This window comes from Pelodiscus sinensis, chromosome 15, assembly GCF_052426305.1.
Source record: "Pelodiscus sinensis isolate ZL-2025 chromosome 15, ASM5242630v1, whole genome shotgun sequence".
In the NCBI taxonomy this organism is placed as follows: domain Eukaryota; kingdom Metazoa; phylum Chordata; order Testudines; family Trionychidae; genus Pelodiscus; species Pelodiscus sinensis.
Window position 1 is genome coordinate 7,181,891 of NC_143066.1, and position 12,685 is coordinate 7,194,575.

Below are 12,685 nucleotides of genomic sequence, written 5' to 3' on the forward strand. Positions count from 1 at the left end.
CCCGACAGCCCCCCCGGCCCGCCCCCTCGCGACAGCCCCACCTCCGCCCGACAGCCCCCCCGGCCCGCCCCCTCGCGACAGCCCCCACCTCCTCCCGACAGCCCCCCCGGCCCGCCCCCTCGCGACACCCCCCACCTCCTCCCGACAGCCCCCCCGGCCCGCCCCCTCGCGACACCCCCCACCTCCTCCCGACAGCCCCCCCGGCCCGCCCCCTCGCGACACCCCCCACCTCCTCCCGACAGCCCCCCCGGCCCGCCCCCTCGCGACACCCCCACCTCCTCCCGACAGCCCCCCCGGCCCGCCCCCTCGCGACACCCCCCACCTCCTCCCGACAGCCCCCCCGGCCCGCCCCCTCGCGACACCCCCCACCTCCTCCCGACAGCCCCCCCGGCCCGCCCCCTCGCGACACCCCCACCTCCGCCCGACAGCCCCCCCGGCCCGCCCCCTCGCGACACCCCCCACCTCCTCCCGACAGCCCCCCCCGGCCCGCCCCCTCGCGACAGCCCCTCCCCCCGGCGGCCCCCCACTCACGATGGCGCGGCCGTAGCAGGCGGCCGCCTCGGGGTACTTGCGGCTGACGAAGAGCCGGTTGCCCTGCTCCTTGTGCTCCTGGGCGCTGTGGCTCTTCTCGGGGCTGCCCCCGCCCAGCCCGGCCGCCGCGCCCCCCCGGGGCCCCCCGCCCGGCCCCCCGCCGCCGGAGCCGCCGCCCAGCCCCGGGCCGCCGCTCTCCTTCTCCTCCTTCCCCTTCATGCCGCAGCGCTGCCGAGCGGGCCCGGCCGGATCCCAGCGGCCTCGCACTGCGACAGCCCGGCCGGCCCGCCTCCGCCCCGCCCCGCCCCGCCCGCAGCCCGCGGGACTTCCGGCGGGGCCGGGCCGGTGAGAGGGGGCGGGCGCTGGGAGGGTGAGAGCGGGGGGGGCTGAACGCGTCGGGGGGGCGAGGGGAGGGGGCGGGGCGAGAGGGGGGGCTCGGAGGGGGAGGGAATGAGGGGGGGGATGGGGGGGAGGGAGCAGGGGCTGTCGTGAGGGCGGGGCTCGGGGGGGCTCGGAGGGGCAGGATGGGAGGGGGAGGGAGCAGGGGATGTCGTGAGGGCGGGGCTCGGGGGGGCTCGGAGGGGCAGGATGGAGGGGGAGGGAGCAGGGGGATGTCGTGAGGGCGGGGCTCGGGGGGGCTCGGAGGGGCAGGATGGAGGGGGAGGGAGCAGGGGGATGTCGTGAGGGCGGGGCTCGGGGGGGCTCGGAGGGGCAGGATGGAGGGGGAGGGAGCAGGGGGCTGTCATGAGGGCGGGGCTCGGGGGGGCGAGAAAGGGGGACTAGCAGGGGCTGGGGAGATGGAGGGAACCAGAAAGGGTCAGGGGGCTGGGGGTGAAGTGGAGGCAGGGAGATGAAGTAGGAGGCTGAGATGGGGGATCTGGGGGGGTGAGGGGGCTGGGTTAGGGAAGGGTCATGGAGCTGACTGGAGGGAAATGGAGGGCAGGGACATGGAGTGGGGGTCTGGAAGGCAAAGGGAACTAGTGGACAGGAGCAGGCCCAGGGTGTTGCAGGGAAATAGAGACATGTGGGGTGGGGTTGTTTATATGGATCAAGGAAAGTTGCAAATTCCCTGGGTGCAGAGAGCCAGGCTTAGAGGCCATGCCTTAGGACCATAGGTGTGAAGAGGTGTAGAGGCCTGCTGAAGAGCAGGGTGGGTGAAGAGCTAGGAGTAGAGAGAGGAGAGAGAAAGCAGACAGGGCCAATAGAAAGTGAAAGAGGTGAAGAGGAAGGATTTGGGGTTTGCAGACACAAGAATCAGCATTTTCTTCCCGTAAGGTCTCTGCCCTGTATTTCTACAAGCATCAGTTTTGTTTATCTTTCTCTTGTAGATCTTTGTGTCCCAGAGCTCTGAAACATGCCACCAAGAGGAGGGTTGTATGATTGTGAAGACCCCATCTACTGGAGGACAGTATTTGGTGTCTACTGGGATGTACTCAAAGCCAAAGGAGGCAAGCAGAAAAAACTTGCCGAGTTGGATAAGTGGTAAATCTTCCAGCATTTAATATGGCTTCTTTTGTACTCTATGGTATGAGGAGGTGCACGGTTCAGTGTAAAATCCCTGCCAACCCAACTCCATTAGTAACAGCCGGGTCTTCCAGAGCATGAGCTTCCTCACAGCAGTGCTCTGTCAGTACCAGCTGCAACTCCAGCAGCATGAACATCTGGGTTCAAGAAAATATTTTGACTCTGTCTACCAACAGATTTTTGTTTCAGGTATCAGGAGGAGCTGCCAGTTGCTATTGCAGGGAGGAAAGAAAAATATCTGACACGGGCTGAAGTAGTGAAACTCATGGAATGGAAACTAGCAGTAAGTAGCTTTCCCAGGTGAATCATTGTATGTAACATTTCAGCCATACAATCAAAGTGTGTGTAGTGGCAGGGAGGGTCTAAGGCTACATTGCAGCTTAAATTGGCAGAAGTGATGTTGCTTGACTGTGTGAATTAAACATCCCCTTGAAAGACATAACGTATGCCAATTTAAGCACCGGCACGGTGTCAGTGAGAGAATTGCTACCAAGACTTGCAGGGACTGGAAAAATTAAACTCACGAGCCATAGAGCAACTACATTGGAGAGCTTACAGTAGTGCAGCTGCACCAGTGCCACTTTAAGCTCTATAGTGTAGTCATAGCCTCAGAGCCTTGAGGTCTGTAACATTTTCAATTACTGGTGGTTTTGAACTCTGATGATTATATTGATTTTTTTTTAAACATATGTGGTAAGAGTCTGATGCTGTCAGCCTTAAGGCCTCTGTAGTTGGCATCTATTTAATTCTGCTGTTCCTATTTTAAAGGTGTTGCCGTTAAGGAAAAAAAAAAATCCAGTCAAATCCTCTGCTCTTTCTGAACCATACGTGATGTAAGACAGCGGGAGGGGCAATGGCATCTTTATTCTGCCTTTGTGACTCCTTAATTGAGGGGTTATTGTGGGCCCTGACAACTTATAGGAGCCTCAGGCTTGCTGTAATTGCAGTCAGCTACCCTCAGCCCTAAGGGATTGACCCAGTAGTCTGGGATCACAGAAGCATGTGACTTTTCTGCCACATGCAGTTGCTCAGGCTATGTCTTCTACACAGGATCTTACAGTGGAGAGGGTACAGTGACACTATGCCAGGTAGCAGCCTCCTCACCTTTTGAGTCTGGGGATTTGACCCCCCTTATTTAAAAGTTATACTGTTTGCCTCAGTAATAACATCTTAGAATATCAGAGCAGGAATATTTTTTAATCCGAGGTGTCCTGTTTGTTTAATTTTTACATTTCACACAGCTTGGTAATTTTCCTCTCACTAGCATAACAGAGCTGTGCGTGTGTTTCCACTAAAATAGAGGAACTATTATTTCAGTCAGATATATATGTAACATTAATACTGTACACAACTCTTTACAAACAAGGAGGCGGGCTCCCTGCTGCATAATACATTACATGGGCTGTTGACTCACAGGAGGAGGGGTGGGGAGAAAAGTCCAAGGGAGGAGAGGAGCAGGAAGAAGGTAGGGGGCAAGGTGGAGGAGATGGTGGAAACTAAAGGAAGAGACTAGTGGTGTTGTAATGGAACAGAGGCTTGAAAGGGTGGTCAGAGGAGCACATGCTTAGGAATAGAAGAGGAAACCCCTGAAGCGATGTGCTCAGACTGTGGGTGAGGAAGTTGTAAATCCCACTCTCCAACAAAACCAAATGTTGCTGGAAATCTTTTTTTCATAAGGTCACGCAACACCTTGTCCCCCCCAGAGCCTCAGTTCTGAGCCTCAGCCCACTTGGCCGTCTCCTTTTCAATAGTCATACAGCTCTTTCCTTCTTTGGACTATGCTTGAGGATAATGATCCCCTCCTGGGTTGTCTTCCTTCCAATCCCAAAACATCTCAACCTGGAAAATGCCAGGAAGGACTCTGCCTCTGGATCACTGGGGGCCCACAGACCGTAGCTTGGGAACCTCTGCTAAAAAGTAATAACCCTGGAAGAACTCATCGTACTCTTTCCACCATATGGGAAGGAACCGTGGACACAGGATACTGAATCCTTTATAAAGGCACAGTTGCCGGTGCCCGTCAAGTACAGACTTTGTCCTCTGGCAGTGAGCTGTACTCACTTGCAGAGCGAAGAAGCTGAGGTCCTCAGGTAGCAATGTCCTCTCTTCTCTTCTCTCCTCTAGCGGGGAAAGTTTCGTCCTCGTCTGCAGCAGTTGGTGGCCACTAACTCCAGTGAAACAGTGGAGAGCTGTACAAGGAAAGCTTTCCAGCTCCTTCCAGATGTGGCAGCTGCCATTACTGAACTGAGCCGGCTGAAGGCTGTGGGACCAGCCACAGCTTCAGGTAAGGCATTGTGAGAGGGAGGGTATAAATCCAAGAGGGATAGGGCCTGACTATACCGATAAATAAAATGGAAAGGTAGTTCATAATTTTTCACAGCACTCTGTAAATAGCACCACCCAAATGGTGCTCGTAACAGTGGGATCCGAAGTGCTCATCTTTCCTGGATGCTAAACACTTCTGGGAGGCTGTATTGGCCCTAGAACTGAGCACTGGGGAAAGGAGAGCGAAAGCGCCCACATCTGCAACTCCCAGTTCTTGTTTCCAATGGCCAGTTCTAACCAAAACCTTGGAGAGGAGACCTTTGCATGAGCTTGCTGCTGTGACTAGCAGGAGCAGCAAATCAAAAGCATCTGGGCTTGCATGGGATGGCACCTGCATTTGAAGGGATATGGCTAGGTCTCTGGCTCAGTATGCTTCCGTGTGTGTGTGTGTAAAACGTAGGGATAATAGTGTAGTCGATTATCCGCTAAGCAAAAGCTTATAGGTTAATGCTAGAGACTACACGCATTTCCCTCTCCCTCCCCCAGAGAGGGGCTGCTGCAGAGCAGCACAGGGTGACAGGCAGCAGGTCTGTGAGGGGAGCTGGTTTTTAAACTGGCTCTCCTTATGGACCAGCTCCTGCCTGGCATCCTGTGTGGAGTGGCAGGGGACGCCTCAGGAGTGGGGCTGGAGCGCACTGGCTGCCAGCCCTGCCCCCGGGGAATATCAAATAGTCGACTAACCAATAAGAATTCATGAGGCTACTCGACTTTTCAATTAACCAGTATCCCTAGGAAGACGGGCACAGTCACATGTGGGGGAATTAGAGACAGGCTCAAACTGCAAAATTGCAGTCCTCATTTCAGTCCCCCTTTCCTCCCAAATTCATGACTGTTCAGACACTCGGGGTTCTGGTTCAGTCACAGCTCTGCTGGGAATGCAGGTTGGATGCAGCCTTTTGGGCTCCATTTCCTTGCTGCATCCTAGAAAGTAGGGTCAGAAGTCTCAGTTTCCAGGCATTCTGAGAGCTCGGACAGGGTAGGGGGAAGTGGCCTGTTTTTCTAAGACACTCTAGTGACAGTTGCGGTCATACCAGGCTGCCCGGTGTCTCCCCCTCCTAACCCCAACCCCTTCCTTATCTCTGCTCAGCACCTGCCACTCTTCCCCCTTAGCAATTCTAGCTGCAGGAGCACCAGAGGCTGCAGCATTTATGGCAGATGAAGCAGTGGAGTCCATTCCTGGCCTCACCCCAATTCAGTATACCCTCAAGCATTACATCCTCTACCTGGACAAGATCCAGCTCTGTGTCATGAAACTAAACAAAGGTAAGGGAAGTTGGGGTCACGGTCTCAGACCTCATGGGAAGGAGGACTACAGCTCTTGTTTTAGTTAAGGGCTTATGGTCTGCATTTCAGCAGTGATTTGAACCGCAGTGAACCCTTTCGTGCTTATCATGAGGTTGTCTTCATGATACAAGAAAACAATGGTTAGCGCAACTGACTAGGAGTCAGGATTCTGAGGATGCGTCTACAGTGCACCGTTATTTCGAGATAACTAACGTTATTTCGAAACAACAATGTGAGCATCGACACAGCAATTCCGTTATTTCAAAATAATGGACGGCTTGTTCCAAAATTTGTAAACCTCATTCTACGAGGAATAACGCCTATTTTGAAATAAGGCATGTGTAGACGCTCCACTGCTGCTCTTTCGATATAGCCCCTCACCAGGGCCATTCTAAATTTTTCCTCCCAGTGCTTCCTGGGGCTCTAAATCGAGATAGCACGTCTACATTAGGGAAGCCTGCCTTGGACTAATTTTGAGGCTTCCCTGCAGTGTAGACATGCTATTTTGAGATAAGCTATTCTGGAATAATTATTCTGAACTAGCTTATCTCAAAATAAGCATGCAGTGTAGACATATCCTGAGTTCTATTCTTGTCTCTGACACTGATTGAATGCTAAATCACGGAGGCAGAGGCATTTAAGCACTTTATTCCCATCAGTAGGAGTTAGGCTCCTTCGAGGATCTGGGCCCTAGTTTCTCCATGCTTTGGCTTCCCCCATCTGCGAAACGAAGGTAACATTTACTTACCTCTACCCAGATCGTCCAATGAAAGTTGCTGTACGTACAACGTTGTTGCTATCTGAGATATTTCTGCCTCAAGTGATTAATTGCAAAGCAAATTAACTGGTCATCAAATTTAGGAAACAGAATTTAGTGATTTCTAGACCTGCACCTTACAGTCACTTGATAGCCATTCTCAGCCGAGCCAGCATTGAAACCGATGCTCTGCAAGATTTCTCTTATTAACTTTTCCTTGCCTTCTGTGCCCACTATGAATTTGCATTGCCTTTTCACTTGCCCGTCAATTTTTGCTTGACGTTGTGGCCAGCTCAGTCTTCCTCCCCTGGTCTGTTTTTCTTCTGGGTTTTCAACAGTCGCCCTGTGACCATGATTTTATCCATGTAGTTTTCCTGGCCTGCTGCACTGTTAAACCATAGCAGCTGTAAGCTGTTGATAGGCCAGGATGGCAGAAATGCTCTCCTGCCCCAGGCCCTGGGCACAGCCACGAAACAGCAGCAGGGTTTGATCTTTCCCTTCCTCCCAGTCTGGTATGGCTGACATTCTCCACTCAGAAGAGGCTTGAAACTGGAATAGCCAGAGGGATGTTTGCAGGGCCAGAGTGAGGTGCAGTTGTAGGGTGGGAACCCAGGAGAGATGCTGCAGATCTGGATAAATGTGTATTGGCAGAGCTGGGTGAGGGAAGTCTGTCTCGTTCCAATCTCCCCTATAAGCCTTTCATTCTACTGGGCCTTATAGCTTAACAAAAACTCATGTGGGAGATGGCGGGAGGACAGAATCAACAATCTGTCTGGTTCCTCTACTGATGCAGATGAATTGCTCCCTTCTGATCTTTTCTAGCGGATGCAGAGACAGCATGGACTCCTCATCACGTGGAGAGGTGTCTCTGGGCCTGGGCCGTGGCACAGAAATTGTGTCCTTCACTGCTGCAGACTCCAAGCTTAGGGGGAGAGAAGGCAGCTGATGAGGTCAATGAGGATGTTAGACCCACAAAGAAACGGAAAACAAAGTGAAAACATCAGCAGCAGCCAGGAACTTCACAAGCACCACTCAGTGTTTTGCCTCCTGTTTGCCAAGGTACAGGTCAATTAAGTGACAAAGCCGAGCAATATTTAGATCCCCGAAGAGTGCTTTTTCTGGGGTTGGTCAGGGAATGGGTCAAATTGATGTGGTGTAGCAAGGAACAAAGGGGAGCTTTTCTGTTTGAATCACCCCCCATTTGGAGCCAAAAGGGCTCTTCCAAATGGAGCTCCCTCCTGTAAGTTATGTTCCTCAGGTTCTAACTCCTCCAGCTCTCTGCTTGGGATGTGCATGGATTTTTACACTAATTCCATAATAAACTTTTTATGTTTTTTCTATTACCACGTAGTAGGGGTTTACTTGGTGTGCAATAGGATAACGATGTGCCAATGGAAGTGCCCTCTCTCATCCCATTTCAACTACCTCCTAAACATGAATGGATCTACTTAAGTGCCATCTTGGTCCCAGCTCTGGTTTCCTGGACCATTTACCTCCTTCATCTCCAATAATCCAACTGATTGAAGATTTCTCCAACTGGAATTGTACCCAGAGTTCTTCCATCAGAATAGCTGTGTGTCATGATCCTTAAAAGTGCTGGCAGTGTGCTCAGCCCTGAACAAAAGACAGAATGAAAGTATCTGCTCTGGAGAGCTTATGCTCTGGGTGAAGCCACCATGGGTTTTATTTTCCCTTTCTTTCTGTTCTCTCCAGTCGGAGACTAGCACTGTTGCCATTATTGGCAAGACTGCATGGGCTGGGCCCTGAAATGCATTGCCACACCTGGAATGAAAAAGTGCTGCAGCTCAGACCCCTGGTACATTGGCAAAGCTGTGGGGTCTCAGGATTGGAACAGCTGAGGGGTGGAATTGTGTGGAAGGGAATCCCTACAGCTAGGATATGAGGAGTTGCTGCGGGGAAGGAATGAAATGCAGTGTCACTTCATGTCTCTTCCCCTTCTTGCTCATCTCTTGATGACTCTTGGAGATCCATGTCTTGTACCCCATTAAATTGGATGAAGCAGAGATGAAGGCTGTATGTGGCCAAGCTGTCTTTCAGTGGCTCAGGAGAACATGAGTGCCAATCTCAGGATGGAGTGTTAGGAACCAGGGTGCAAACCCAAATTGGCTTAGAGTTCTATTTAGATTTCACCTCCAGTTATCAAGTGTAAACTCATCATGCACTGAAATATCCTTAACATGGACAAAGACAAGGACAAGTCACTTAACCTAACTCAATTGCATTGTAGATCACACCAAAGACAATGGTTGTAGCCAGTCCATCCTATACTAAATAAATGTTATTTGCAAGATTAAGATGGCTGAACACACACACACACACACACACACACACGATCCAGTCTTAAATTGCAAAATGTGATAGCTGCTTTTTTTAAATCTGCCCATTAAGGCTAACCCTAGCTAAGCACTGGGGTTCTCTTACTGATGCCTAGAAAACCTTGCCCCTCGGAGTACAAGCAGCACAGAGATGGAGTTCCTTCTTGTTAGATTTATTCCTTCTCCCCTTTGTGTTTTGAGCTATAAACTCAGCTGAAGGGAGAATTCACTTGCATGATTCATCTTCATGGGGCAGGGAAGAGGTGGAGATGAGAGTAAGGAACAGAGACTTTTGTCGTCTTCTCTTCCACAATAACGTGTTTGGTATTGATGGGTCTTCCATTTTAGGCAGGACCTTTGTTTGGAGACCAGCATTTTACACTAGTTAATGTCTCACAGTTGTCTGGTGATTTACAGAGAGGTGCTCACAATGCAAGGCTGTGTCTAGACTGGCCAGTTTTTCCGGAAAATCAGCCACTTTTCTGGGGCTTTTTTGTGCAAAAGCACGTCTAGATTGACACGGACGCTTTTCCGCAAAAAGTGCTTTTGCGGAAGAGGATGCCGGTCTAGACGTAGCCCAAGTGTTCAAATATCTGACAACTGTTAAGGAGATTCATGCCTGCAGCAACTCAAAGATCATGTTTAGACTCTATGGAATGCGTAAGTCTAATGCTTGTTTTAACAATGCTAACACAGGTGAGCCAGAATGTTTCCAACTATTTGTTTATAACGTTGGAGACATGGGTACATTGGTATGAGCTGGCACCTAATCGCCTCAGCTATTTGGTGTAGCCTTTGGGTTACTAGATAATACTGTTTAAGTTATAACCCTTAATATTCCCAAGTTACCGTACCAGCATTAACAAATTCAGCAGACACCTGTCAGGGATGATCTAGACAGTGCTTGGTCCTGCCATGAGGGCAGGAGATTAGACTCAACCTCTCAAGGTCCCTTCCAGCTCTAGGATTCTATCTGAAGGTAGCCACGTGTGTTATGAGATGCCACGGACTTGGACTATGCCGTAAGGCACTGATGAATTACAGGTCTGAACGGCATGGAATTCGGCGGCAGACCAGTAATTATGCACCAGTGAAAGCAGAGCAGAATCATTCAGCAGTTTTACTGGGTCATTTAAAACAAGTGCACAAAAATTTAATCTGTCTAAGGGCTATTTGCATTGTCGAAGAACAATCTCAACAGAGGGCTCAGGACTGAGAACATTTTACCCCTCGGCCATCAATTAGGTGTAGTGTAGAGGAATTCTTCTGTTGACCTAGCTATCCTGTCTTGTAGAGATGGATTAACTATGTCAATGGATCAAACCAAACTGCTGATGCATGAAGGGCCTACCCTACAGCAATCCAGTTACACCATTGCTGTAGCATCGGCATGTCTGTAAGTTAAGCTCTCGTTAGAGTATGCTAGTGCTACAATAGCACAGCGGCAGCATGGCAGCTGTGCCGCTGTAGTGTAGATTGTGGTTACAGAGACGGAAGGGTTTTCCCATTGATGTAAGTACTCCACCTCTCCAAGAGGCAATAGCTAAATCAAAAGAGAAGAGTTCTTCCATTGACCATCTGTATCCACAGCCAAGTTTAGGTCGACCTAACTATGGTGCATGGGGCATGACATTTTTCACAGCCCTGAGCAATGTACCAAGGTCAACCTAAGTTTTGGGGGACAGAGAGGCAAAGTGGCAAAACAGGATCTAAGGTGGTGTAGATCAGCAAAGGGCAATCAAAGCTAGTGAATGGGCCATATGTGGCCCACTGAGGCAAAGGAGAGTCACTCAAGATTGTAATCAGATGTGCACACTAACCATGACCCCAAGAATATGATTAAATACGTGGCCTGCTAAATATTTCAAAACAAGTAGAAATGCTTTAATTATTCATATATTAATAGAACTGTCATCAGCTTCAAATTAGAAAAAAAGAAACATTTACACTTACTTTACAATAGCAAATCCCTGCCTGGCCTCTTCCCCCATCTCCTCTCCCAAGCACATCCCATTCCTGTTCCTCCCGCTCCCTCCCAGCACTTCCAGAGCCCCATGAATTGGCTGCTGATTTGTGGCGATCAAGCTCCAGGGACAAGTGGGGATGGGGCACGAATCAGCCAATTTATGGTGTTCCAGAAATGCTGGGAGGGAATGGGATGAGCAGGTAAATGCAGGGCCCCCAGTGAGCAATAGGTGCAGGGATGGGGCAGAGAGAGGGTGTGCAGGCCACATATGGAACCTCGATGGGACACAAGTCACCCATGGGCCAGAGGTTGCCCAGAACTGGTGAATGTTAAAGACTAATTTACACCTCCTCATGACCTCTCAGGATAAAATTCATACTAACCGACTCCCATACACATAAGGACTAAAAAAGATATTTTCCATCTTTTCCATTTTCTGTATTTGGCTCAAGTTTGTACACAAATACAATGAAGCAAGTCTAGTTATCAAAATTTGACAGGAAAACCTGTTGGCCCAGCAACTCATTGGGTGAATTACCATATAAAGGTTTCGGCACTATTTAGGACTTCCTATCTGTGTCTATTTGTATCCCTGTTTAGCTGTCTAAGTCAGTGCTCTCAAATTCACGGCCCACAGGCCATCTATGGCTGGAGCAATTTTGCAGTCTAGCTCAGTTGTCCCTGCAGCCTGGGGGAAGGGATCCACACTCAACACTCACTCCTACCTGCCCCACCCTCTCCTCCTCATTGCACCTTTTCCCCTGAGAGATGCAGCCTTGGGGATTACTGGGGGGGGGGGCCAGGTGTGGGACAGCAGCAGCAATTGGGCCTCCCATACTCCCCACGGCGCAATGAAGGGGAGTGGGTGGGGCGGTGGCAAGAAGGGGCAAGGTTGGGGGATGGGTACAGACACCCTGCCCTCTATCTGGTCTCCCCCAGGCTGGATTGCGAAAATGTTCCTGCCATAGATGGCCCATGAGTTTGAGATCCCCTGCTCCAATTCCTCCACAAAGCCAGTACCAAAGAGATAAATTAACAGAGGTTGCCTATCTCCTAGAGCTGGAAGGGACCTTGAAAGTTCATTGAGTCCAGTCCCCTGCCTTCACAGCAGGACCAAGTACCATCCCTGACAAATTTTTGCCCCAAATGGCCTCCACAAGGATTGAACTCACAACCCGGGTTTAGCAGGCCAATGCTCAAACCACTGAGCTATCCCTCTCTCAAATGACTGTGGTAGTAATTTAAGGCTAGCTTGCACAGCCCTTACTTATACTAGATTAATGTAGCTACTTGTTTACGTGTTCACCAACACCAGTAAGGGTTACACAACCTCACCCTTGCTTTTGGCAATGATTTCCCCCTAGATCTCCACCAGTTTTTAAAGGTAAGCTCTTTTGCAGGGGAGCTCTGAAATACCTACCATGGTGTACTTTTAAATGGATGGCAGTTGTTCCTTTGCACTGCATCACAAAAGTTCCAAGCAATGCGATTTCGGGTCTCCCGGAGGTCCTGGTACAATAGGTTGCTGAACTGGTGGTGATCCTGATAAAAGGCTTAACAAGAGTTTTCACACCAGCTGAGGATCTGCCCCCTCAAGTGTCAGAGAGAGCATTCTCCAATTTCTGATCAGCAAAATCAAACTGAGACCCTCCTACTCAGGAATAATAAATGGCCACATGCAGATTCACACAAAACCAACAAAGAGGGGTGAATTAAAGCCAATTCTGTTAATTTGGTGCAAATGTGTGCGGAGGAGGCCAGAGAAGTGAATTGAACCAAAGACAAAGGGGGGCTGATTCCTACAAGGAAGAGCCTTTCCCTTCACATGTCTTAGCCAAACAGATGTCCAGACAATTCAGCGCTGGCAGCTCCCATAATGCAGTCATTGGCATTTTTCCTCTAAGCCCCACCTTCTGAGCAGTGCATGAGAATGCTGGCTTTCATTTGCACAAAACCCAAATG

At 50.4% G+C, this 12,685-nt stretch overlaps 2 protein-coding genes across 5 annotated transcripts in view; one reads left to right on the forward strand and one right to left on the reverse strand.

The window, feature by feature from the left end:
- STUB1 (STIP1 homology and U-box containing protein 1) overlaps positions 1-12,685 on the reverse strand; it is a 30,559-nt gene that overhangs the window by 10,477 nt on the left and 7,397 nt on the right. The window contains exon 1 of one of the 2 annotated variants that reach the window (XM_075899202.2): positions 532-750. The exons of the other annotated variant lie outside the window; for it this stretch is intronic. Within the exon in view, the coding sequence (XP_075755317.1) occupies positions 532-750 (219 nt within the window). Of the gene's footprint in view, positions 1-531; positions 751-12,685 lie in introns of those variants that run through there. 2 annotated transcript variants of the gene reach the window in all.
- Positions 734-7,764, forward strand: LOC102443902 (uncharacterized). 3 transcript variants are annotated; one of them, XM_075899208.2, is made up of 6 exons: positions 734-876; positions 1,860-2,013; positions 2,245-2,338; positions 4,180-4,339; positions 5,491-5,643; positions 7,244-7,764. In XM_075899208.2, the coding sequence occupies exons 2-6, from the start codon at positions 1,886-1,888 to the stop codon at positions 7,414-7,416; spliced, it is 708 nt and encodes a 235-aa protein (XP_075755323.1). In that variant the 5' UTR covers positions 734-876; positions 1,860-1,885; the 3' UTR covers positions 7,417-7,764. The 3 variants fall into 3 exon arrangements, with proteins under 3 accessions (XP_075755323.1, XP_075755322.1, XP_089638371.1); XM_075899207.2 differs by having other exon boundaries at positions 774-901; XM_089782245.1 differs by lacking the exon at positions 734-876 and having other exon boundaries at positions 1,433-2,013.